Source organism: Rhinoderma darwinii, chromosome 2 (assembly GCF_050947455.1).
Source record: "Rhinoderma darwinii isolate aRhiDar2 chromosome 2, aRhiDar2.hap1, whole genome shotgun sequence".
NCBI lineage: Eukaryota > Metazoa > Chordata > Amphibia > Anura > Rhinodermatidae > Rhinoderma > Rhinoderma darwinii.
In genome coordinates this window covers 64,607,881-64,635,490 of record NC_134688.1, presented here as the reverse complement: position 1 = coordinate 64,635,490, position 27,610 = coordinate 64,607,881, and the positions used below count along the sequence as shown (strand labels likewise).

General features: G+C 41.5%; 1 protein-coding gene and 1 long non-coding RNA gene across 8 annotated transcripts in view; one reads left to right on the top strand and one right to left on the bottom strand.

Moving 5' to 3' along the window:
* The window catches only part of FRY (FRY microtubule binding protein), a 420,217-nt gene that overhangs the window by 198,984 nt on the left and 193,623 nt on the right, over positions 1–27,610 (bottom strand). For 2 of the 7 annotated variants that reach the window (XM_075851694.1, XM_075851695.1), the window contains exon 1: positions 15,183–15,856. The exons of 3 other annotated variants lie outside the window; for them this stretch is intronic. In XM_075851694.1, the coding sequence (XP_075707809.1) occupies positions 15,183–15,252 (70 nt within the window). In that variant the 5' untranslated portion in view covers positions 15,253–15,856. Of the gene's footprint in view, positions 1–15,182; positions 15,880–27,610 lie in introns of those variants that run through there. 2 more of the 7 variants (XM_075851700.1, XM_075851699.1) reach the window with 2 other exon arrangements.
* Positions 5,952–21,997, top strand: LOC142742192 (uncharacterized). Its single transcript, XR_012881324.1, has 4 exons — positions 5,952–6,024; positions 18,882–19,088; positions 19,233–19,327; positions 21,815–21,997. It is a non-coding gene; the product is annotated as an uncharacterized LOC142742192 (long non-coding RNA).

The window sequence follows — 27,610 nt, the reverse complement described above, 5'->3', positions numbered from 1 at the left end:
TCGGGATTAAAAAAGTCAACTATGATAAGTCTGAGGTTTTGAACATCAGCATTCCACATTCTATGGCCAAGTTGATATAATTGAACTTTGAGCCTAGATGGAGGGAAGACAAAATCTCATATCTGGGGGTTCACCTCACTCCTTGCTATTCCACCCCGTTTCGCACAAATTTCCTCCCCCTCAAACAAAAAATTAAAACAGACCTATTACACTGGTCACTTGATAACTTGATAAGAGGTAACCGCCCACTTGGCAGTCAAAGGCCTCATTTGCATATCGGACACCAGAACTAACAGCATCGATATCTCAGGTACGGTGAGGGCTAGAAGAAAAAAATAAAAAGCAGCAGAATCTGTGAGGCGCCTGCAATCTAACAGATGTCAGCTGCAGTTTTTTGGGCAGGTGACAGGTTCTCTTTAAAACAAGTACAAAATAAATGGCGAAGACATACATGTATAAAAATAGTCTATAACTTTTGGTTTTCCAGTTAGGGAGATCCTATTGTCAAGTTTTAACAATGATCTAAAAACATTCCATATAACCAGCGTTCTATCTATTCTAGGAAGTAGTGAATCATAGTGGAACGGTATAAACCCACTTGTGTGGACCATACAATATCCACTTAGGAATAGAATAAGGTCTGGCAGCTACAACTATTAATTTTAAAGTGGACGTTCTCATTCTATAATACCGGTTTAGAATATTCATTTGTGTGATGCAATCCAGTGGTTCGATGCCTCACCATCATAGTAAACTGCACAATCAGGTCTATTATAGCCATCCAGATCAGATCACTAGATAGACTAATACACCCCGATGTCTATTTTTCTTCCAACAAGAACTTCCATGTCAAAACACAGAGACACACATGGCTAAAGCAATAATGAAAATATTTAGACCAAGGTATATAGAAAGGAAAAAAACGAAATCAAAGTCATAAGAAGAAAATAAGGAAGTTTTTCCCATTGAAAAGGTATTATTTCTGTATTAAAAAAAGAATAAATAAAAAAAATAAAAAAATTGTCCTTAAAATTAAAAAAAATTCTTAAAATGTTTATGGGAAAGCTAGGTAACAACCAATGCACCATTACAGCTCCCACAGGAGTCATCACCCAGCTTTCCTAGTTTCTTTAAAGTGGTGGTCTTGCACAGAGGATGACCGGGGTGGTCATATGATCGCCTTGGGTCTGGCTTCGGAAACCCCAGTAATGAGCGGTTATCAACAGGAGAAGCTGTGGTTGGCTATATGTTTCCCTGCAATGGCCTTTGTAATACATGGATTAGCTGGGTCCGTCAACGTGAAAGCCGCTCTTAGGTTATGTTCACACGCAGAATCAAAAACAGCTGAAAATTACAGAGCGGTTTTCAGAGAAAACAGCCTCTGATTTTCAGCCATTTGGAAGCTAAAAACATGTTTGAGGCGCTTTTCTAGACGTTGTTGGAGCCGTTTTTCTATTAACACTATGAAAAACAGCTCAAGAAGTGACATGCTCCTTTTTACGCTGCATTTTTTCCATTAAATTCAATGGGCAGATGTTTGTAGGCGTTTAGCTACAGTTTTTTAGGCGTATTTTGGAGGCGTTTAAATACTGAAATACGCCTGAAAACACAGCGTGTGAACATACCCTTATTGTCTCTCTGCTCTGGATAATAGAACAGATGAGAGGGGGACCTCACACTATGATGTCCGTATGCCAAAATAGACCATATGGAAAGGGTCTGTTCTTGCTAAACTACCCTTTGAAAGGGTAGATCGGTCTAGTTATGCGGCGATACGAGAGCCGTGGCGGTCATGAGGCCTGAATCCCTATATAAAGACCAGGATTGGACAAATCTCAGGAGCCAGGCAGCCAATACACAGACAAATTTGCTACGGAAACGTAAACTTTTTTTTTTTTTTATTGAGGTCTATGAAAGCGTCAATTCTATTTTGTCACTTCTTATTTAAAGGGCTACAGATTCAATATGTTTGTGACATTCTTCAAAAAAAAAAAAAATTTAATTAAAAAATACAAGCCCACTGCGGCTTTAAGGCTATGTACACGTTTGGAAGGAAATTTATATATTTTCTTAAATCAATGTGTTTTGTGTTTTAACCAACTTTCAAATTGACTTGTATTAAAACATTATTTTTTACTTTTTTATGATACAGCTTCTAAGTATTCTGTATAGATAGAGATTGATACAACTTCTCTCAGCCACATCCATCAGTTCAGCTGAACTGACGGCTCGGCTGAGATCAGGTCCTGTGTGGCTCTGACACACTGGATGCAGCAATTATCGACCAAATCTACGTTTTTGAACTTGTTCAGTGCTGCTAGCATAGTCTCAATTTGCAAAAGTTATGAATTTATATGTGATTGATATTAGCTGAATCCTGTGTGCCACAGGACCAGTGTGATCGATATTGTGTGGATCCTGTGTGTTGGAGACACGTACGACCCGATCTCAGCCGATCCGACAGTTCAGCTAAACTGACGGATTTGATAGAGAGAACGATACAACTTCTATGTATACAGTATACATAGAAGCAGTATTGTAAAAAGTAAAACATTTTTTTTAAATAAAAGTCCATTTAAAAATTGATAAAAACGCAAAAGATTGATTCAATAATAATAATAAAAAAAAAAAAGTCCTTCCAAAAGGTGTACATTGCCTATAAATAGTTTAAAAACACCAAAAAATAATCCTATAACTGGACAGGATGTTTTGTTTTTTTGCAAATCTTGAATAAGATAATATAAATTTTTTGAGGTAGGCTCAGATTGACAAGTTTGCGCAATTTACTTCTATATTATATTATTGTTATGCCAAAAAAACATCCCTTTTGTACTGCATCCACCAAGAGCCCATTGACAATTCAGTCACTAACTTTATTCAGTGGCTAATACAATTGTCAATTTACAGCAAAACTAGCTTGACTTCCAGCAGTAGTCCGCACAATAGAACCATCATTACATCATAGTATAAATTAATGGCAAACAAAAGCTGTGGACGAAACACGTGTGGTTTCCATGACTATTCCACTGTGCATTGTTCAAGAGCCGCAAGTCCATTACATTCACCAACACTGAAAACAGAGCGTTCGGACAAAAACAGAACACAAAAACATCTATTTCTATTTTAAGTCAAAGCAAAACTTTAAATTGAAACACGACCTTAAATTTATAGAAAAAAAATCTGCTGTGATGAAGGCCCTGTTCACATCCGTGTCAAACGTTCCGTCAGGAGCCTTCGTCGCATATTCTGTCAAAAAACCCAGACTAAATAGCGCAGCATGCAGCACTATTTTATACAGCAAAATGACGGAAACCACGAAGGAAACCTGTCGGAACCCATTAAAGTCAATGTGTTTCGTCGGGTGGAGTTGGTGTCCGTCATGCGACCGATCCGGCGCTTCCATTATATTTCTTTTTCAGTTCCTATAATAGAACAGAAAAATGGAAATAATGACGGAAGTGTGGATAATTCTGGTTATCAGGTAAAGGCAATCCCTTTCTATGTGCCCGATTAGTCCACAGTGACAAAATATACAGGGAAACCCTCCAATCAGAACCAACTTCTTATCAGCAAAAGACACTTCAAGAGCTGCACTCTTCATTGAGGCGTCCATGGATCCGCAATCTGACAAAGGGTTGTCCAAACCAGACAAACCCATTAAAAGTAAATTTGAACTCATTCCTCATCTCCAGCTTTGATGACCATTTACAGTTTACATGTAGAAATAGTTGAGTAACTTTGCAAAAACATTGCGTTTCTTATCATGTACTGTTCCTGAGCTGCCAGCTGTATTACAGTCCGGAGCTGAAATCTCCCAGCATTACTTGTTTGTTCAATGTCATAGTCTGGTCATTTGCATTCTGGGAAGTATAGTCCTTAAAATTAAAATCTAAAATAAAATAAAAAAATCTTAAAATGTTTATGGGAAAGCTAGGTAACAACCAATGCACCATTACAGCTCCCACAGGAGTCATCACCCAGCTTTCCTAGTTTCTTTAAAGGGGTTGTCTTGCACAGAGGATGACCGGGGCGGTCATATGATCCAGAGTGCAGCTCTGGAAGTGTCTTTTGCACTAGTAGTTGTACAGTAATCCGATGTGGGAAAAAATTATCTATCCCGCTGCCTTATAGGAGCTCTGCTGTTACTGGGGATCTGTCTGCTGACAGGCTTGTTGACCATTTCCAATAGCAACCAACAGAATTATGACTGAAGTTTTTCATGCCAATTAAATTGATATATTAACTGTAAAATAGCATTTAAAGGTGAACCAGGGAGAGGTTAGTGAAGACCCCTGGACAAAAGATTGAGTGCCCTTGCAGTTTTTTTTGTATGAAAGGAAACATAGAAGACTTCTCACCAATAACTCGTAATTATATACGATGGTTAAATATTTTTACATCTGAATTACCATGCCATACACAGTGGTATATGATATCTCTGATCGGTTACACTCAATCACGGCGCTGATGAAAAGTAACGTGGACCAAGCTGATGCCGGTGTGGGTGGTACTTTAGCCTCAATGGCCATTCCCCTCTATTAGGGACAAACTTTTTTTTTACGCTTACAACTAGTGAATTGAACAAGACTAATGCATAATATTTTAACCGTTCAGGAAGTGTAGACAGCCCCAGGGCAATTGCCCCATTTGCCCTCCATATAATCCAGCCCCAAAGATTAACAACATTCCAAAAACAGCACCACACCAGTCCATGGGATGTATCTGGTACTGCAGCTCAGCTCTATTGAAGTGAGTAGGGCTGAGTTGAAACACCCCACACAATCTATTAACTGTTTTTGGAAGAACGCAATCAGGTCTGTCTAATTCTGTAAAACCGCTTTAACTGTTTTTGATAAATGCAGGACTATCAGAACTTTACTGCATCGTGTCGGCAATGATAAGAGGCAAATTCCTGTTTAGTAAAACCATGGGATAAATAAATAGGTATGGCACTTGGAGCTATGTTCAGAATTTATGATTACTGTCACAAGACACATGAATTAAGGAGGCGGATGGAAATGAACAGAGGATGAGATTAAATAAAATAGCTGCAATATCCAGCAGAACATTGATGTGAAAGTGGTGTCAGAGGATCGGGACACAGCCGTAATACAGGACTGTTCTTTTATTTATCTTACATAACACAACATGTTAATTTTTATTGTACTAATCCAAAAAAAAAAAAAAAAAGATTAAAAAAGGATCAATTAAAAAATAAAAAAGTTGAAAAAAACGATTATGATTTTGAAGCTTGAAATTCAACATCAAGAATAAAGCAGCATTTACCACGATTACATTTTTTTTATTTCCAAACTGCTCCAAAATTCTGTGCCCATTAATTTTATGATATATCTTTAGAGGGGGTCGAAAAATGTTTCTCATACAAAGCGCCAAATCTTTCTTCCCTTCATAAAAACATACAGAGTTTAATATCTGAAAAAACGTTGGAGTTTGTCCTAAAATTGAAAGGTTGTTCAAAAGGCCATCACTTCACCTACAGGATTTTACATACAATGAATGGGCAGTAGCTAAAGCAGTTCTGTACCAAAAGGCATAGCTACAACCATAAGGCTGGATTACCACGTGGTATAAACGCTGTGAAATTTCCATAGCATTTACAGTAGCGGCAAAGTGAAAAAAATGCAGGGAAAACATCCATAAATTAACCTGCGGTGCAGATTTTAAATCCACAGAATGTCAACTTATGCTGCATTTTCGTTGCTTTTCTGTTCTGAGTTTTCTCCATTGAATTAAATGAGGATGTAAAACCTGTAAGAAGTAGCCAAACGTTGCGACTTTTGCTTAAAGAAAAAAAAGAAGAAGAGCTTATACTTACCACCCGGCTGTTGTCATAATGACACTTTATTCTGTTCTTCTTCCAGGCCGGTCTCCTGGGATGACGTTTCATCCCATGTGACTGCTGCAACCAATCACAGGCTGTAGCAGTCTAATGGGCTGCAGCGTCATCCTAGGAGGCCAGACTATAAGTCAGCGGCAGGACGCGTCACCATGACTACAGCCAGGGTAAGTGTGATTTTTTTTTCTCCCTAATACTGATTTCCGCCCGAAATTTGGATGGAATGTACTGCGAGTTCTTGGTCGGATACACTGTGTCGTTTTACGCAGCGTATCGACCCGTGAGAACCCGGCCTAAAATACCATGCAACTGCTCTGGATTTAAACAAAAGAAAAACAAAACCCTTGTCACAGCCCCTTTTATTTTGATGTGGGAACAAGAACTTGGTACTACGGGGCAACATTGGGGCCCTCGTTTCCTAAGCCATGTCATAACATAGGGACAGAATATAGAGACGCATCCTACAAGCTTTGAAGACCAGCTTTCAACCTGAATATGTGTTGCATATTGGTTACTTGTTTTCTTGAGATTTGCCAAAATACAGAAGCTGCACGTGTTCTACAATGAAAGGATTTTAGCTGCGAATAAATCCAGAACTACAAGGGAAAGATGAACATACGGTGTCTTTATAATAGAGTATCTTGAATTCAGTACAAAGTTCTTCAAACGAATCCAAGGAGTTTAGTACAAGTTACTTATTTCATTATTTTCTTAAATATGCCATGTTATTGAGCAAACATTGATTTGTTTATCTAGCATTCAGTGGCGTAACTACTGCCGTAGCAGCCATAGCGGCTGCTACGGGGCCCACGGCATGAGGGGGCCCGTGTCGCCCACCGGCACGGGCCCCCACCATGGCCGGAGGCTCCGCTAGCAGCCGCTATGGCTGCTACAGCGGGACGCCACTGAACACTACGGCAGAGCAGGGAGGTATCTCCCCGCTTTGCCATTAAACAAAAGACATGTATCCCCTATCCACAGGATATCGGATACATGTGTGATCGCTGGCATTGATAGGGAGAACGGGGGACCGAAAGTCCCCTGAAGTTCTCCATCACAAACCTCGGACTTCCGGCGTCTGTGTCGGCAGCTCCGTAGAAATGAATGGAGCGCCGGTCGCGCTTGTGCGCATGCGTGACCCGCGCTCCTTTCATTTTTATTGAGCTGCACAGACGCCGAAAGTCAGAGGTTAGTCATGGAGAACTTCAGGGGACTTTCAGTCCCCCGTTCTCCCTATCGCTGCCAGCGATCACACATGTATCCCCTGTCCTGTGGATAGGGGATGCATGTTATTTGTAGCACAGATTGTAGGTCGCATTTTTTTTGGGTGTTGGGGACGATGTATGGCGTTCCCTACAGGGGGGGAGGGGCTGTATGGTGTTCCCTGCAGGGGGGGGCTGTATGGTGTTTCCTGCAGGGGGGGGGCTGTATGGCGTTCCCTGCAGGGGGGGCTGTATGGCGTTCCCTGCAGGGGGGGCTGTATGGCGTTCCCTGCAGGGGGGGCTGTATGGCGTTTCCTGCAGGGGGGGGCTGTATGGCGTTCCCTACAGGGGGGGCTGTATGGCGTACCCTACAGGGGGGGCTGTATGGCGTACCCTACAGGGGGGGGCTGTATGGCGTTATCTACAGGGGGGGGGGCTGTATGGCGTTATCTACAGGGGGGGGCTGTATGGCGTTATCTACAGGGGGGGGGCTGTATGGTGTTACCTACAGGGGGGACTGTATGGCGTTATCTACAGCGGGGACTGTATGGCGTTATCTACAGAGGGGGCTATACGCCATACAGCTCCCACTGTAGAGAACGTCATACAGCCCCCACTGTAGAGAACGCCATACAGCCCCCACTGTAGAGAACGCCATACAGCCCCCCTGTAGAGAACGCCATACAGTCCCCCTGTAGATAACGCCATACAGTCCCCCCTGTAGATAACGCCATACAGTCCCCCCCTGTAGATAACGCCATACAGCCCCCCCCTGTAGGGTATGCCATACAGCCCCCCCTGTAGGGAACGCCATACAGCCCCCCCTTGTAGGGAACGCCATACAGCCCCCCCTGTAGGGAACGCCATACAGCCCCCCCTGTAGGGAACGCCATACAGCCCCCCCTGTAGGGAACACCATACAGCCCCCCCCTGTAGGGAACGCCATACAGCGCCCCCTGTAGGGAACGCCATACAGCCCCCCCTGTAGGGAACACCATACAGCCCCCCCTGTAGGGAACGCCATACAGCCCCCCTGTGGGGAACGCCATACAGCCCCGCCTGTAGGGAATGCCATACAGCCCCCACTGTAGAGAACGCCATACAGTCCCCCCTGTAGATAACGCCATACAGCCCCCTCTGTAGATATCTACAAAGGGGGCTGTATGGCGTTATCTACAGGGGGGGCTGTATGGCGTTATCTACAGAGGGGGCTGTATGGCGTTATCTACAGAGGGGGCTGTATGGCGTTATCTACAGAGGGGGCTGTATGGCGTTATCTACAAGGGGGGCTGTATGGTGCCATTTACAGGGGGGCTGTATGGCTTTATCTACAGGGCGGCTGTAAAAAAGGCACTATCTACAAGGGGGGGGGGGTTGTGTGACACCCAGCGGAGGGGGGGCCCCAGTCAAAAGTTTGCTATGGGGCCCAGTCTTTCCTAGTTACGCCCCTGCTAGCATTGCTTACCAGGGACTTCACATAAGCACGTGAAACATTCTAAACATTCTAGGTTGGAGGTGCTAACTTTATCTCTGGAACACAACTATCTCAGCATTCCAGATCAGTACGAGACGCAGAGCGAAAACTGCACGTGAGAGATGTAGCTGCGACCAATCAACTGGACATAGTCCTTCAACTAATCTTTAAAAGTGGTTCTCCAGTCTAAAAACAGAATAGAAATTTTACCTACCAACTTTCCCTACATCTAGCAGGTCCTCCGCACGGGGAGTCTACAGTCTCTCAGATTAGGGAGAGGACTTGGTCTAGTCTAAGTAACATGGCTGCCCAAGCTTTCTGCCATAACCCACCTTCCTACCGAGCTAGGTCTAAGGTGGACTAATATTTCCATCTTGAAAGTGTAGAACTAAAAAGCAAAAAAGAGTTACGGGAGGTGAATATGAAATTTTAGGTTTTGACTGGAGTTTCCACATACAATTGGTGGGTTAACAAATAGTGAGGGGCAAAACGGCAGTATGACTGCTGGATCAGACAACACAGGGTAATGCCTCATGCACAGTGTGCATGGCCCGTGATTACGGCACAGACAGCCGCGGAGAGTCATCCGCAAATCATGGACCGTGCACACATTGATTTCAGTGAGCTCGGACCGCAAATGTGGCCCGTATAATGACAGGTCCTATTCTTTTGGGGCCCGGGCTCCCAGCAAATGCACGGACTGTGGAAACCACGGTTGTGTGCATTGGCCCATAGAAATGAATGGGTCCGCAATTTATCCGCATTTTTCCGGATGAATTGCGGATGCAAAAACACGTTCGTGTGCATGGGGCCTTAGTTTGTAGTCTAACGATGGAGACACAAAATGGTAGAATATTTTTCAATTAAGGATATTTGTAAAATTGCTTAGTTTTTTCTTTTACATGCATTGAAGCAATGAAAAATAGTTGAGAAGCTGTTCATATCCTCTAGGCCTCATGCACATGACCGTGCATTACGGTTCGCATACTATCCGTAATTGCAGATAGTAAAGGACACATTATATTCTATGGGCCAATGCACGCGACCGAAGTGAGGTATCCACGGGCCGTGCATTGGCCGTTGAGCCCGGGCTGCAAAAAACTACTTAGAGTCAATGCACATCTTGTATGTGCACGGTCCGTGATTGTGGACGGCCCACAGAGGACACTCCGCGGTCATCCGTGCCCGTAATCACGGACAGTGCACACAGCTACGGTCGCGTGCATGAGGCCTAACTCATGTGAGAGCGATTGTGACTAATAAAAACAATGAAGTGGCTGCGTGTGCAACAATCGATAATACGGTCCTACGTTACAGAAGTGTTCTTTATTCTGCAAAATCCGAATATTGTATTTACCACGCATGAGCTGCTTACCTACAATGTGTTACTTATTTTGGCTACAAATGAATAATTATAAGTAAAGCTGTAACAAAATTATATGTTTCATACAGACATTAACACAAAGTGCGCTCCAACACCTATCACACTTGGTTCCTGGAAAACGGATCTCATTATAAATTACATGTGGGAGCACGTAGATTATGTGATCATAACCGCGAAGGATCAGACTTCCTATGTTTCATGATTACTCATTAACTTAATCAATGAATATTTATAAATCCAAAAGTTGACTCTACAATAAAGGTGGCCATTGACAAACCAATTCTGCAGATTCATCATATCTATGGAGACGATCAGATTCTGATCACAAGGGATCTTTTCCAAAATGCCATCAAATCTGCTTAAAAATTATTCTTTGTACAATTGTAGAGTTTAGCAAGAGTCAACTAAGAAGTTATCATGTGGATCAATGGAAATGGGAGAACTGCAGCAAAACATTCACAAAATATAATCATAGGATGCAAAATTGAATAGAGGTCAGTCATAAACTTCCCAATATGTAGGAGATGTAAACAAAAAATGTCTGCTACCAAGTTTGTGCTTGGTAAATGGGTAAGGGCAGATTGGACTGAGCGTGATATGGGCCCCCGAGCATTATAGGTCCTGGGCTCCCTACTTGCCACCTTAGCCATGATCCACTCGATTTGTATTAATGAAAGGTGGGAGCGGGGGCTGCCTATCACATCATCCAGGGGTAATAGGGGTCATTTACAGATGCTATATAGGCTGGTTCCTAAAATAATAATCATTTGTAGTCACCATACCACTGAAAAATGAAGGTAACAAATGCAATCTGAAATTTTCAGCACAATCAGGATACGGGGAAATGTTAAATTACAGAATTGTTGATGGAATTTATGGAATTTTAAGGATACAAAATAAACACATGTTGACTGCATTTACATATCCCTCCACCCCGCAGCAGTAAAACTTTCCAGAGAATGGGCATACCAGAGCTAAGCCTCCTTTTATACAGAGATTTACCGCCATACCACTATACACTTATCTGCACACAACTGATCGGTTCTTCAATGCAAAAGCACTGATATGATATGAGAATAATTGTATGATATATGTATAGATCTGATACATGTAGGATTGTATGATATAATGTATGTATCATTATGTATATAGGATTGTATGATATGACCTATGTATGATTCTGTGATAGGATGTATGGATGATACGAGTTATGTATGATTTCATGATATATGATTCGATGATGGGATACACAGTCTGTATGATTCTATGGTAGAATAATACATACTGTGTATCCCATCAATCATTCATACTGTATATCCCTTCATATAATCATACATACCGTGTATCCCATCATAGAATCATACATACTGTATATCCCTTCATATAATCATACATACTGCATACATCATATGAAATCATACATAAATCATATCTATATATCCCATCATAGAATCATACATACTGTATATCCCATGATGAGATATATAGATATGATTTATGTACGATTTCATATGATTTATGCAGTATGTATGATTCTATCATGTGATGTATATAGGATTCTATGATCTGAAAATATTTTTTCCTGTCATTTTCCACAGCCTCAATGAGCATCCTCACATTATTATAGAAATATTTTAAGCAACACTAAAGATGTAAATGTATGTAATGAAACAAAATCCATTATACTACTGTAAATCTGGCCAAATACATAGCTGGATGTTGGTCGAACTTGACAATTTTGGCAGGAACAACCAACAATGTATTGTGTATGGGGGCCTACCGACTGTCACCTTGACAGCGAACGTTGGATAGGAAATAAGAATAGTGCATTTTGGATTTCAACATGGCCGATCCTATGTTTTCATGGGGGATAAGCGGATGCCAGAAGGCTTTGGCCGCGGCTTATTCCCTTATCCCATTGATATAAACAGGTACACTCACATATATCTAATGGTATGGCAAAATTAAAGCGACGCTCCGGTCGCAGGTCAAAAATATAAATGTGTTGGGGTATATTGAGTAATATTACCTTGTGCCCTCCATTTGTGCCTCTGCCGTGGATCTGTCGTTTTAGAGTACCCTTTGTGTTGTCTCAAAATGGCCACAGCACTTTTCAGACGGAGTCTAAGGCCTTGTTTACACGACGTGTATTCTAAGCGGTTTTGCCGAAAAACACATGCTTTAAGCTTCCCATTGACATCAATGGGAAAACACATTGTAGTGCATACGAGCATCAGGTCAATTACTGGTGCATAAAATGCACCGAAAAGGCGCCTAATTGCCATAGTCAATGGCAGTCCTAATTACACGCCCAAAAAAGCCTGTAGTTTAAGTTCTTTGCAAAAATACTAGTGTTTTTTGACGCATTTACACCACTTGTGAACAAGGCCTAGACTCTCCCTCTGTTAATGGATGGACAAAACTACTCATGTGAGCTGCTCTGGCCAATCCTAGAACAGTGGGAGTGTCTCAGACTTATGGTCTAAGAAGCGCTGCAGCCATTTAGGGACAGCACAGAGGGGACCCTAAAACGGCAGATCCAGGGCAAAGGGGCACAAAGGGAGGGCACCAGGTAATATTACTCCATATATACCATCATATTGAAAATGTTATCCAGAGACCACAGGGTTGCTTTAACACAAAGTAAAAAAAAAATAAGATTTTGTTGCTTGAAGGTCTTGGATACCGGTTAAAAAGTGCACCACCACCTACACGTAATGACCATTTCCTGCAGCCACATATGACATATGATTGTATAATATCGATATACATTATAGAATGACTAGAGCTATATATATATATATATATATATATATATATATATATTTATCCCACAGGTGAGACCCTATTGCAATTCATCATCTGCAACTCCTCTTACTGTGCCGCTGGTGTTTATGCATACTGTATCATCTTCTTAGATATCTGGGTTTCGATAACCCTAGCTCACATTACGGTTCCCACTGAAACCAGATGAGAATAGTAGCAGGTGGTTTCACTACTGGGAGACCACACATTCAGCGGTTATCGGCAGGGGAATTGAAAATTAACTGCATTTTAGGGCAACACTGCAATCACCTATTATTTTCAATGGACACCTGCCGTCCTCCAAGAGCCAGATGCCACTTTAGGCCCCGATGGAAGAATACCCCCTCCCTATTAGTTGCCCCTGAATCTTACTTTATGTCCACACACTGTCCAGTCTTGTGTTTTGGTATGTCCCAGGGTCAGACTGGCCCACCAGAGAACCAAAAGGATCCTCCGGAGGGCCCAGGCTCTAACATAATGATAATGTGTCCTAAAGGTCCAGAAGAAGACAACCCCATTCCACTAGGGTCTATTTCTTATTGGGTGATTCACAAATTACCTATTGGACCTAATTGAGGATATATGCCGTGTGTACAATGATAATAACAAGGCCTATGATGAAATGAAAAGTGGACATATATATGTTCTACATAAATGGGGGGTGGGCCCTTAGAATCCTCTCCTCTGGTGGGCCCAATGTACCCCGGTCTGACGCTGGTATGTACTGTAATCGAAGCCTGTTTATAGATGGAGACCCTTATATCTACATGTAGGGCAGACGCCATGGTACCAACAACATATTAGGGATAAATCAATTGTATCCAGTCAGAAAGTTCTTTGCAGGAAACACTACATGGACTGCGAAGCAGATTTATTTGCATATTAGGATCTTTCTAAACTTGTTTCCTGTAGGATCCACTGATTAACCCCTTCTGTTCAAATTCCCCAGAATGAAAATCTGTATTCAAGTGCCTTTTGAGAAAAAAATAAAAAAAAATAAAATAAAAAAGGGGGTGTCTGGTTTCAGCAAATTAACGTTATTAGGTGTATAACTACAAGTATATCATAATCCAGTATATTATCTGTATTAATTCCTCACGGTTCTCGAGATCTCTGCTTGCTGTAATTTAGTAAGAACATTCATAGTTTACTTCAAGTGGATAAGTCTGTCCATGGGCATGTGATGGAAACAAGTGCTGGGATCGATAGAAGACGCAGCTCTGATATACATACTGCAACGAGCCCTGCACCTGTGTGTCCATCACATGACCACGGACAGAATTTTATCCACTGGAAGTAAACAATTACAACACGCATAGATCTTGAAAACCACATGGAATATAGAAAGTATGTTAGAAAACGGTATAAACTTAATTATAGAAAAAAAAAATTGCCGAAACCGGAATAATCCTGTAATGAATATTGACCTGGACAACTGGTATATAAAACCGCTCTTGTATCTTATTGAAGTTATAAATACACTTACAAATATACGCAGTACGTTATGGTGAACATTTATCCAGGTAATGGTTAGCAATAGTGAAATCATCATTGGTAGGCGTTCAGATCCTCTCTCTATATGTTTATACTGGTGGATCACAATGTTTTCAATTGTATCATTGAATTTTCAGTAAATGCAAGTAAAAGATCAAAAATAAACAATACACACCCGCACCACTATGAATACAGAGTAAGTAGCGCAGTCCTGCTCCACCAGTAATGTCACTACACGGGACGTGTACATTGATCAGGAATACATGGTGTATACAGTCACAGCTCCTATACATAGAACAGTATATCATCCCTGATCATGACGGTCTGTTTACCTAAGAACCCATCGCTGCAATGTATTCCCTTTCCAAGTAATGGGCCTGATTTGTTTTGAAGCTCACAGCAGGTGTTCTGCTACCATGTATTACCAGCATCTCTACTCTACAATCCGGATACATCATTACAACACAAATAAAAGGATTTTTACAAGTGAGAAATATACAGGGAAGCTTCCACCCCTGTCCCTGCAGACTATTAAATATTACTGGGCATTATAAAAGTGCTCGGCAACTGCACCACACCCAAGTATTTGTAATAAGTTAACACAATGCTAAAAATAACTTTGCATTAATTATGACACCTCTCCCTTGCAGAAACAATGTATAATAGTGTGTGCGCAGTATAAATAAATATACACACAAATACAAACACACATATATACAAACACACACACACACACATATATACACACACACACACACACACACACACACATACACACACACACACACACACACACATACATACACACACACACACACATACACAATACAATGTATCATTCCAGTTGACATAATGTTTATGTTTGGACTATAGGCTCCCAGCCTGACACAGCAGATTGAGTCAGTGCATACATACAGTCTATTACCCAGTATACACCTAGGGAGTATTTCACAGCAGGATACTCACTATTACTCCAGGATTTGAGCAAATACTTGATACTGATCTCAAAGAACCCAGAGTCCTGCTGGCTGGCCATGTCTTGTCTATCAGGGAGGTTCTGCTGCACCTCCTCCGAGCAGGTACAGACAGATATATGAGGAGGTGACTGACACCAAACTAGAGGTCAGCAAAGGAAATGAAGTCTGCAGATGGGTTTCACCTCTTCCTGCTAGGTAGAGCCCTCATTAAAAAGCCATGGGATGCTTCATCCAGCCTGCTCCTCCTTCCCCCAGTGATGATGCTTCTCCTTCACTGCAGACTCTCTGGAGCGGATGATGAGGGTGATGATGAGGAGGATGAGGCAGGCATTGCAAGGTATCCAGGGGGTGAGCACTTGTCAGACACCTCTTGGTCCATGTATACAGCTCTGTCTACATCCACATTGCTGGGAATGGCTCCTGCAGCCTCTATGGCACTGGGGGCTGGCAGGCAGATCGGCTGCACCTCCTCCAGAAGACGCAGGGAGCCTGTTTGTCGGATTATCGCAGCTCCTCTGCTGCTCCAGTGACTGGGATTGCAAGCTCTGCAGCCCAGGATCCCTCTGCTGCCACCTTGTCTTCCTCAGACTGCATCATGCTGCGGTAGCTGCACCCATAGATCTGCTGCCAGTGACGTCCATAGACAGCCAGCAGCAGTCAGCACAGTCGCAGAAGGGAAGCACTTGGCTTTGTGCTCTCATTTGCCAGCTACTGTAAACACATGACATGTTCCAGGGGCAGATAAGCCCCTCTCTGCCAGCCAGGCACATTGCTGCCCACCTTATATTAAATAAACGGCATTTCCCGACTCCCTGCTATGTCTACATGTCTGATAATGAGGAGTCAGAACAAGCCCTCAGTGTGTACAGTAGCAGAGGAAGGCGCTGGATCATGAAATACTGGAAAACAGATCCAGACTAAACACCTATTTACACCTCGCGGTTATTCGTACAATTTGTGTCCAGAGGAAGTGACAGAATGATCTAGAAGAAAAGTATCGGTTATCGGTGGTGAAAATGTATCTTCTATACAGAGACATTATCGTATCGGATTGTAATATGCAAATGGTCCATGATTTATGTTTTCATTGAATATGCAAATAAAATTCTCTAATACGTAGGATGTTATAATGGTGTAAACATTCATCTCATGGTCAAAACTATTTTGGGTGTCTTATCACAAATTTTTGGCGTAAGAAAATTGGGGAACCCCTCTGCCATCCCTTTGCTCTAATCGGGACAGCACCTTTAAAATTTACAGACTATGGGTAAGGACACACCGAGCAGCATGGACCCGGCAGCAATGGAGCCAAAAAACGCGATGGGACCATGTTCGGCGCGGCTGTAACATAGCCTGTTCATTTGTTGCACGTTGTTGCGGGTAAAACGGGCCTTTACCTGCAAAATCGTGAGGCCATTAATTAATACACCTTTTATGGACATACAATTTTGCAGGTAAAGTGCCGTTTTACTCGCAACAAATGAACAGGCTATTTTACAGCTACGCTGAACATGGTGCCAGCGCGGTTATTGGCGGCCGCCACAGTGCCACTCCATGTGGCCTTACCATAAAGGGGTTTTCAAGTAGGGCTGTAAAATGGTAAAATTCTATATATTTTTAATATACTAACCTTAGCAATTATTCTCGGTTGTTGCGCCAACATTACCCGCATGTCCCTGCCTCTGGCTGTTTACAATCTTGCTTAAGAACATCGTCGTCCATAGGGAGTCATTGCAAAATAGGCACCTTTTTGTATATTTCTGGAAATCCCTTTAAGAATTTCTCCCTAATCAGACCAACATCTCGATAATTCTTGACTGGGAATATCTCTGGTTTAGGCTGGAATCACATGATGCAGTTTTTGGTGCAGTATTTATGCAATTTTTTTTAGCCAGTCAGGAGTTGATTCACAAGTAAAGGGGAAGTATAAAGGATGGACTTATACTTTTACCTTCTGTTGGATCCACTCCTGGTTTTGACTAGAAAAAACTGCATTAAAAACTGCACCAAAACCTGCATGTGTGATTTCAGCCTAAGGGTATGTTCACACGAGGGCGTCCGTAACGGCTGAAATTACGGGGATGTTTCAGCCTGAAAACATCCCCGTAATTTCAGCCGTTTACGGCATGTGCAGGCGCTTGAACGCCGCGTCCATTACGGGCGTAATTAGCGCTGCTATTCATTGGAGTCAATGAATAGCGGCTCCAATTACGGCCAAAGAAGTGACAGGTCACTTCTTTGACGCGGGCGTCTATTTACGCGCCGTCATTTGACAGCGGCGCGTAAATTACGCCTCGTGTGAACAGACAAACGTCTGCCCATTGCTTTCAATGGGCAGATGTTTGTCAGCGCTATTGAGGCACTATTTTCGGACGTAATTCGGAGCAAAAACGCCCGAATTACGTCCGTAATTAGTGTGTGTGAACATACCCTTACACAGAGACATTTTCCAGGTCCTTTCTATTCTTAGCAGCACAACACCTTGATGTTCCTCCATAATGGAGTGTTCACCTTGATTTCGCAATGCAATGGACACATAGGCATAACTATAGCCGTTGCAGCTGCTATGGGGCCCATAGGTTGAGGCGGCTCACTCAACAAAATAGGTACAGCCACGAGATGGCATTGTAGGCAATAGGTCAGTTAGACAGTATATGTGAGGCGAGGGATTCCAAAGGCGACGTGAGATGCGCTATAATGCGCCAAAACTATAAAGAGGGCGTGTCTAGAAACCAATAGATATGGATGGCACCAGAAAGTGGGATCGGTGAGGTCCGACCACCTACTAAACAATGGAGTGTCTAAATCTAAATTAGGGTATGTTCACATGGCTTATTTTCGTCCGTTTTTTGGGCCGTAAACAGCCAAAAACTCGGAAGCAGAACACCTCCAAACATCTGCCTTTTGATTTCAATGGGAAAAACTGTGTTCCGTTCCGACGGGCTGTTTTTTTACGTGGGCGTTTTGAAAAACGGCCACGAAAAAGGAGTGCATGTCACTTTTTGAGCCGTTTTTCATAGACTCTATAGAAAAACAGCTCCGAAAACGGCCGTTAAAAATGGAGCGAAAAACCGGAGTTTGTGTAAAAAACGCCTGAAAATCAGCAGCTGTTTTCCCTTGAAAACAGCTCCGTATTTTCAGATGTTTTTTAGTAAGTGTGTGAACATGCCCTTACTAGTACGGGGCGACTAACACCAACCAGACCATTTGGACTGTTAAATTGTTTGGAACTAAGAAATGATGCCTCAGTTTTAGAGCCACTGAGCCGAAAACTGTATATATTATAAACGCCAAGCTTGTGAACTAAGAAGGGAGTATAGTTTTGTTTACTGCATCCTGTGTCTTCTGCTTTAGTTTTTTCTGTGCCATCTCCTCATTGGCGCAATTCTAAGAAAAATATCCCTCGCCCCACCCTGGTCGTCTAACATTAGACCATGTAAGAGAATCATAGAACTTTACCAGAATACTTCTACATTAAAATAAAGCAAATCTGAAAAGAACACTACAGTATAGAATTACAAGTAAAGTACGGTAATTTCAAAATATATATTAATATGTGTACTTTACATTAAAGCCTTTCAATGGGCCAAGTTACAATATTTTTACAAAAACACTAAATAATACAGTAGAACCTGAACATCAAGTCTCCTTCAGAAGAATAAGTAACATCAAATTCTTTGCTTTTTAGTTTGTTTTTTTTCCAGATGAAGAGCTCAAAAATAGAAATCAGTAGATCAGAGGGGAAAAAAAAGCCGAAACATCAGATAAGGGACGCTTAACATAAAAAAAAAAACACAACTTCTCTTGATTTAAGAATTTCTGAAGATTACATGATGGTTGAACAAGTTCTAAGAATGTCGAGCGGCTTTAAAGGCTTCAAACAGTGATTGTTGAAGTAAGTCGGCACATGACCTAGGTCCAGCCCTCATGGTATATTTGAGTAGGCGCACAAGTCCAACATGCTGAGTAACGTTTACCGAGGTCTCAGGTAACAGAACATATTTAGAAGTGCAGTCAAGCATTTTATGTCATTCTTCAGGTCAGTGATTCAGACAGCCGGCAATCCATGACTGACTGTTGATGTGATCCCACTGATGATCAACCGGCCATGGTTTAACATGTGGCAGAACACAGGTGAGCGGTACTAGAGTATAGAGTGTGTAGGTTGGGGGTCAGCCAATCAGATTCCAGCTGTCATACCGCAAGTAAAGCAAACAATAAAAGCAAGCATCTGGTTGGTTGGTCAGTTGGTTTTAACAATTGTTTCTTCTTTTTCTACTTGGCCCAAAATTTTACACATTTGACAGCCCAAGGAAATTAAGACCTCAAATATTGATATTTAGCATGTTTAACTTAAAAGGGACTGTCTTATGAAGGTCTGGCTTCTCTAATCCTCGGAATTCAGCTGTTATCGCCAGGGGAAGTCACGGCCATCCAGTTACTGCTGCAGGGGAAGTGTAGCATTACATTTAGACCATTCAAAAGGAATGGTCTTCTATGTAATGGACTCTTTGAGCCAGGTATCACCTGTCGGGAAAATGTCTTATCTGGCCAACTGTTTTTCAGGGGTTAACTAGGATTAGACAACCCTTTTAATGCCAAAGGAGCACCAACTTCAATTACAAAAAAATTAAAGCTAGGAACAATATGATTTCAAGTGTTTAACTTGCATCAACTTGTTAGAAAAACCTTTTCAGCCATTGCGGGTTCTAAGAAAGCTGGTGACAACCAATAGGGCAACCGTTACATTCCCGATCGGTGGTGTGAAAAAGTTTAGACATGTGAACAAAAACCCTGCCTAGTTATATAGCAATATGTGAGCAGGCAAAAGGAATCAGGGTGTGAGGAAAAGATCAGAGCCTGACTATGCAGATTATTAACCCCTTAATGGCCGCCGAGAAGCCTTTTCACGGCTGTCATTAGTGAGCTTTATTCTGATGCAATAGCCGTTTCACGGCGCTGCATCAGAATAAAGTAAACAGAGCAGGGAGCCGATAAATCTCCCTGCTCTCAGCTACCAGAGGATGCGGAGGGCTGGGGGCGTCCCTGCTCGAACATGTGAGATCGATATTGGTATCGATCTCACCGGCTTAACCCCTCAGATGCGGTGCTCAATAGCGTGCGCTGCATCTGAGTGGTTTTGGAGAAAGGCAGCCGAGTGTCTGTGTCTCCGATGGCAGCCGGGGTCCAAATAAAAAAAAGTAGAATAAAGTTATTAAAAAAAAGTGAAAAAAAAATTTCAAAAAAAATGAAAAACCCACTTTTACCCCTTACAAAATGCTTTACTATTAAAAAAAACTCACAATAAAGCAAAAAAGTTACACATATTTGGTATCGCCGCGACCGTAACCCCGACTATAAAGCGGTTACATTATTTAACCCGCACGGTGAACGCTGTAAAAAATAAAATAAAAAAACAATGAAAAAATTGTTGTTTTCTGTTAATCCTGACTTTAAAAAAATGTGATAAAAAGTGATCAAAAAGTCGCATCTACTCCAAAATGGTACCAATAAAAACTACAAGTCCCGCAAAAAAAAAAGCTCTCATACAACTGCATCGGCAGAACAATAAAAAAAGTTATGGCTCTTCAAATATGGAGACACAAAAACAAATAATTTTGAAAAAAAAAAAAAAAAAAAGTGTTTTTACTGTGTAAGTAGTAAAACATACAAAATCTATACAAATTTGGTATCTTTGCAATCGTAACAACCCGTTGAACAAAGTTAGCGTTATTTATACCACACGGTAAACGACGTAGATTTAGGACGCGAATAAAGAGTGGCAAAATTTCAGGTTTTATTCTATCCCCCCCAAAAATAGTTAATGAAAGTCAATGAATGAATTATATGTACCCCAAAATGGTGCTATTAAAAAGTACAACCTGTCCCGCAAAAAACAAGACCTTATACAGCTATGTCGACTCAAAAATATTAAAGTTATAGCTCTTCGAATGGGACGATGGAAAAATTAAAAAATTGGCATGGCCATTAGGGCCCAGAATGCAAGCAGGGGGAAGGGGTTGACTCCCGTTCTGGTGGACATGAGCCGTCCATTTGGACAGACAATCATCTGAATGGCCACCAAGTAATACTGCAGTAGCCACCGCAATTGAAATGTTTGGCAGGCCAAGGCTTTCCCTTAAAAAAATCAGCTGTTTTCCAAGGGTGCCAGAACCGGACAGGTGACGATCAACTGATCATGGTGCCAGGTCCCATATGAAAGGGTTGTCTGATGAGACAACCCCTTTGATGCTCCTAAGAAAACTAGGTGACAAGCCATGTGGGAGCTAGAATGGTGGACAATGGTTGTCAACCAGCATTCCCTAAAACCAAGGTTGAACTTGATGGACCTGTGTGTTTTTTCAACCTATGTAACTATGTAACCAGTACTAGGAAATTTAAATGGACAAAAGAAAGATCTATAGTTATGTTAGGGGGAAATCTGGTATGCATCCTATTTATTAGTCATAGTATTTGGATATCACTGTTGATATCATCATAAGGCCTGACGGTTTTTCTTCTACCATCCAATGTCTAACTTGAAACGCATGAGTAAGTATTGATGCTACACTGATAATAGATCTGCAATAATAACATCTATTTCCATATTCTAAATCACAGGTGTCCATCGAAATTCCTGCACGTCCCAAACAAGCGCAAGTCCAGGACATCAGTTACACAAGTCTAAAAATCACAGCGTCACTTGTAATGACTGACAACCATGGTATAAATGATCATTAGGAGCCCTTTTGTGTTGACAGCTATCAGGATGATCTGAGCTGTAGAGAGATGTATGCCGGAAAAGATACCAAGCTGCTTGTAAGAAATTATAATGCACATATAATGAAATAAGTTTGTTTTATTGTAACTATCACCGCAGGCATTTAGGTGCGGTGCACATTCATGGATGCGTTTAAAGGAGTCTCAAAACCGCTGACAAAGCGATAAAGGGGAGGGCGTTTTAAACGTACCTTTTGAAAACGATGTTTAATTGCAGAAACACGATGATTGCAAGTGCCATTAAGGCGGGACTTGATGCTCCTGCACTGCACACCCTGCCCCACTGGCGGTCTCCTTGATGGCCGCTAGAGCAGTCACACAGAGCAGGGAGTGGCACTCGCGACCGCAGCATCGGGGAAATTAAACATCAGTATGTTTAAAATGCCCTTCCCTAAATCTCTCTGTCAGTAGTTTTGAGGCTTCAAAACTGGTGACATTCCCTTTTAGGGGTTGTATCAGCCTGTACTAAACGAAAACTATAATGGTGTACATGTAAAACAGATCTTTGTCCAAAATAACAAATATACACATACTGATCTCTATATATATATATATATATATATATATATATATATATATACATACATACATACATATATACATATACACACACACACAAGAATTATGAATGTGCATATCCTCATAGCCTTTGCAAACCTTGTACACATTTAAGATAGATCAGGACAGGACAGATCCTATTAATTTCCATGAGACAAACTAATGTTGAAGATCTACCAAACGTACATAGAGCTCGATAGGATTCGAGTGTTGTAGCTAGAATGGGCCCAAATACGTGTGTGGTACAAATAAGTTATATCAGATTTTACTCTTTGGAACACAGAGGTTTTGTTCTCATAGATTTTGAGAACAAAATTGTGGCACGCTTCATCGCTCTGTAAGGATGTGGGGGAGAGTTCCCAGCTCTTAAAGGGCACTTTATTTAGTCTTATACCAAATGTACAAACTATGTAATATATGTACATGGTCTATTTATTATGTCTTTAACCCCTTAAGGACGCAGCCACTTTTGAACCAAATGACACAGCCTCATTTTTTAAATCTGACATGTGTCACTTTATGTGGTAATAACTCCGGAATGCTTTTACCTATGAAAGCGATTCTCGGATTGTTTTCTCGAGACATATAGTACTTTATGTTCGTGAAAAAAATTGGTTGATAAATTCAATATTTTTTGTGAAAAACACCAAAATTTAGAGAAAATTTGCAAAAATTAGCATTTTTCTAAATTCAAATGTATCTGCTTGTAAGAAAAAAAGATATACCACACAAAATAGTGACTAGTTGGCATTTCCCATATGTCTACTTTATGCTTGCAATAGTTTTTGAACATCATTTTATTTTTCTAGGACGTTACAAGGCTTAGAACTTTAGCAGCAATTTCTCACATTTTCAAGAAAATTTCGAAAGGCTATTTTTTTTAGGGAACAGTTCAGATCTGAAGTAGCTTTGAGGGCCTTACATATTAGGAACCCGCACAACTCACCCCATTTTAAAAACTGCACCCCTTAAAGTATTCAAAACAGTGTTTAGAAAGTTTCTTAACCCTTTATGCGTTTCACAGGAATTAACGCAAAGTGGAAGAGAAATTTGCAAATATAATTTTTTTTGCAGAAATTCCAGTTGAATCCATTTTCCTGTAATACTGAAGGTTTTTACCAGAGAAACACAACTGAATATGTATTGCCCTGATTCTGCAGTTTTTAGAAATATCCCACATGTGGCCCTAGTATGCTACGGGCCAGAAACAAAGGCCCCAGAAGCAAAGGAGCACCTAGTGGATTTTCTTAAATTATATTTCAGGGACCATGTCAGGTTTGAAGAGTTCTTGTGGTGCAAAAACAAAAGGAAATCCCCCCGAAAGTGACTACATTTTGGAAACTACACCCCTAGAGGAATTCATATAGGGGTGTAGTGAGCATTTTGACGACACAGGTATTTTCATAGATTTCATTAGAATTGGGCAGTGAAAATGAAAAATTACATTATTTTCAATGAGATGTAGATTTACCTCAGATTTTTTAATTTTTTTCAACAAATAAATGAGAAAAAGCACCCCAACATTTGTAAAGCAACTTCTCTAGAGTACGGAAATAACCCAACATGTGGTCATAAACTGCTGTTTGGGCAAGTGGCAGGACTCGGAAGGGAAGGCACGCCATTTAGCTTTTGGAGTACAGATTTTGCTTGTTTGATTTCTCGGCACCATGTCACATTTGTAAAGCTCCTAAGGTACCAGTACAGGGGAAACACCCCAAAAGTGACTCCATTTGGGATACTACACACCTAGAGGAATTCAACTAGGGGTGTAGTGAGCATTTTGACCCCCCCGGTGTTTCATAGATTTCATTAGAATTGGGCAGTAAAAATGAAAAATTAATTTTTTTTCCACGAAGTTGTAGCTTTAGATCAAAATGTTTCATTTTCTCATCAAATAAAGGAGAAAAATCACCGTAACATTTGTAAAGCAAATTCTCCAGAGTACGGAAATACCTCATTTGGCTTTTGGAGAGACCCACATCCCATAAATTGTTAAGCGGGTTCTCCAGCATACAGTAAAACCCCATATGCGGTCATAAATTGCCGTTTGGGCACACTGCCAGGCTCAGTTGGACCACCATTTGGCTTTTGAAGCGCAGATTTTGCTTGGTGTTTTACTGGTATTTCAGCTTTTAATGAGGGTGCATATGTAAGCTGGGCAGAGTACATCAGGGTATATGTAAACTGGGCGGAGTACATCAGGGTATATGTAATCTGGGCGGAGTGCATCAGGGTATATGTAATCTGGGCGGAGTGCATCAGGGTATATGTAATCTGTGCGGAGTACATCAGGGTATATAATCTGGGCGGAGTACATCAGGGTATATGTAAACTGGGCGGAGTACATCAGGGTATATGTAATCTGTGCGGAGTACATCAGGGTATATAATCTGGGCGGAGTACATCAGGGTATATAATCTGGGCGGAGTACATCAGGGTATATGTAATCTGGGCGGAGTACATCAGGGTATATGTAATCTGGGCGGAGTACATCAGGGTATATGTAATCTGGGCGGAGTACATCAGGGTATATGTAAACTGGGCAGAGTACATCAGGGTATATGTAAACTGGGCGGAGTACATCAGGGTATATGTAAACAGGGCGGAGTACATCAGGGTATATGTAAACTGGGCGAAGTACATCAGGGTATATGTAATCTGGGCGGAGTACATCAGGGTATATGTAATCTGGGCGGAGTACATCAGGGTATATGTAATCTGGGCGGAGTACATCAGGGTATATGTAATCTGGGCGGAGTACATCAGGGTATATGTAATCTGGGCGGAGTACATCAGGGTATATGTAAGCTGTGAGGAGTACATCAGGCTATATGTAAACTGTGAGGAGTACATCAGTGTGTATGTAAACTGGGCGAAGTACATCAGGGTATATGTAAACTGAGCGAAGTACATCAGGGTATATGTAAACTGGGCGGAGTACATCAGGGTATATGTAAGCTGGGCGGAGTACATCAGGGTATATGTAAACTGGGCGGAGTGCATCGTGTCATAATAGGATGATGTAATAATGGGGTGAATGAATAATCCATGGATTGGTGTGGTATGCTTTGAACCAATCCTTTATGCACAGTCCGGGTCTTTGGGGTATTGTACAAAATATCTGTGCTCCAGCATTGCCTAATCTTTGACTTCTTCACTAGCCCTATAAGCAGCACAAGGCCCTAAAGTTTCCTAATCTCCGCTGCATCTACAGGGTCCACCTGTGGGGTCGAGCAAATGATGATGTGGGGTATTTAGTGAAATTATACTGGACCTAAAAAATTAGTCTGGGCCGTCATTTAGCATCATTGCGTTTTGAGAGTCATAACGTGTTGACGGAGCTGTGTGAGGGCGCGTTTTTTGTGGAACGAGGTGGAATTTTTATTGGTTCCATTTTGGGGAACATGTGATTTTTTTTATCACTATTTATTCCATTTTTTGGGAGATGAGGAAACCAAAAAACAGCAATGCTAGCACGGTTTTTTTTTTTGTTTTTTTTTACAGTGTTCACCGTGCAGTATAAACAACATGTTCACTTTATTCTGCGAGGTGATACGATTACAGCGACACCAAATTTATATAGTTTTTTTACGTTTCACTGCGTTCCCACAATAAAAATACTCTTTTCTAAAAAAATCATGTTTTAGTGTCGCCATTTTCTGACGGCCATAACTTCTTTATTTTTTAGTTGATATCGCTGTGGGGGGGGGGGCTTGTTTTATGCGTGACGAACTGTAGTTTCTATTGGTATAATTTTGCGTTACTTGCAACTTTCTGATCACTTATTACATTTTTTTTTAGACATGATGACCAAAAAATAAAATGCCATCATTGCTTTTTATTAAAATGTTTTACGGTGTTCACCGTGCGGTAAAACTAATATGATATTTCTATAGATCAGGCCGTTCCGAACGCGGCGATACCTATTATATATAGTTTTTTTTTCATGTTTTCATTTTTTTTTCTAATAATAAAGGCGTTGATCAGGGAAACAGGGCGATTGTTGTTTTTATTAATTAAAACTTTTATTTATTTATTTTTCTTTTTACACTGACCTGGGGATTTGAAGATCTGGTCTTCTGATCCCCGGTACAATACACTAGTGCAGTGTATTGTAACTTTCATTCTTCATTTGACAGTTAGCCTATTACGTCATGCCTCGGGCAGGACCTAATAGGCTACCGTACCTGGGCAACCAAGAAGCCTATCAACGGCTTCCTGGTTGCCATAGCAACCATCGCGGGGGGCGGGGGGTACAGAGGGAGCTCTCGATCGGCGGTTACTGCCATCGCAGCGGGTCAACTGTGTATGACAGCTGACAGCCGCCGAAGATGAAGCGCGCACAGCTCCTGTGCCTGCTTCATCTACAGGGTGTGACTGTACGCCCGTGTGCGGGAAAGCACCTTGAATTTGGACGTACAGTCACGCCCAAAAGCGGGAGGGGGGTTAAAGGGATTGTCTGAAATCAGCATATTATTGTTATCGTTTGTATAAATAAAAGTTATACTATTTTCCAGTATATATTCCGTATTAATTCCTCACGGTTTTCAAGATCTGTACTTGTTGTTATTCAGTGGATATAATTCTGTCCATGGTCATGTGATGGACACAGGTGCTGGGGTCGTTACACAGTCATGTGATGGACATGTGATGGACACACAGGTGCTGGGATCGTTAGAAGATACAACTCTAATACACATACTGTAACGACTCCATCACATGACCGTGGACAGAATATTATCCACTGGAAGTAAACAAGGAATGATCCCATTGAAGAACAAGAAGAGATCTTGTAAACCATGAGGAATTAATACAGAAAGTATATAAGAAAATTGTGTATTTTTTAATTATACAAAACATAATAATTTGCTGAAACCGGTCAACCCTTTAACGTGGGATATTATGTGCTACTGCTGACTGTTTTATGCGGTTTTCACCCCAAGGTGGCGTTCAACAGGAGGAGAGGCCAGTCCACCCTACTGCACTTACGTGGCCAGTCCGGCCTGTGTATTTATGTTATGCCCGTTTATTGCGCTGTAACTTGGGTGACCAGTTATTTGGTATGATGCTTGGGTCACT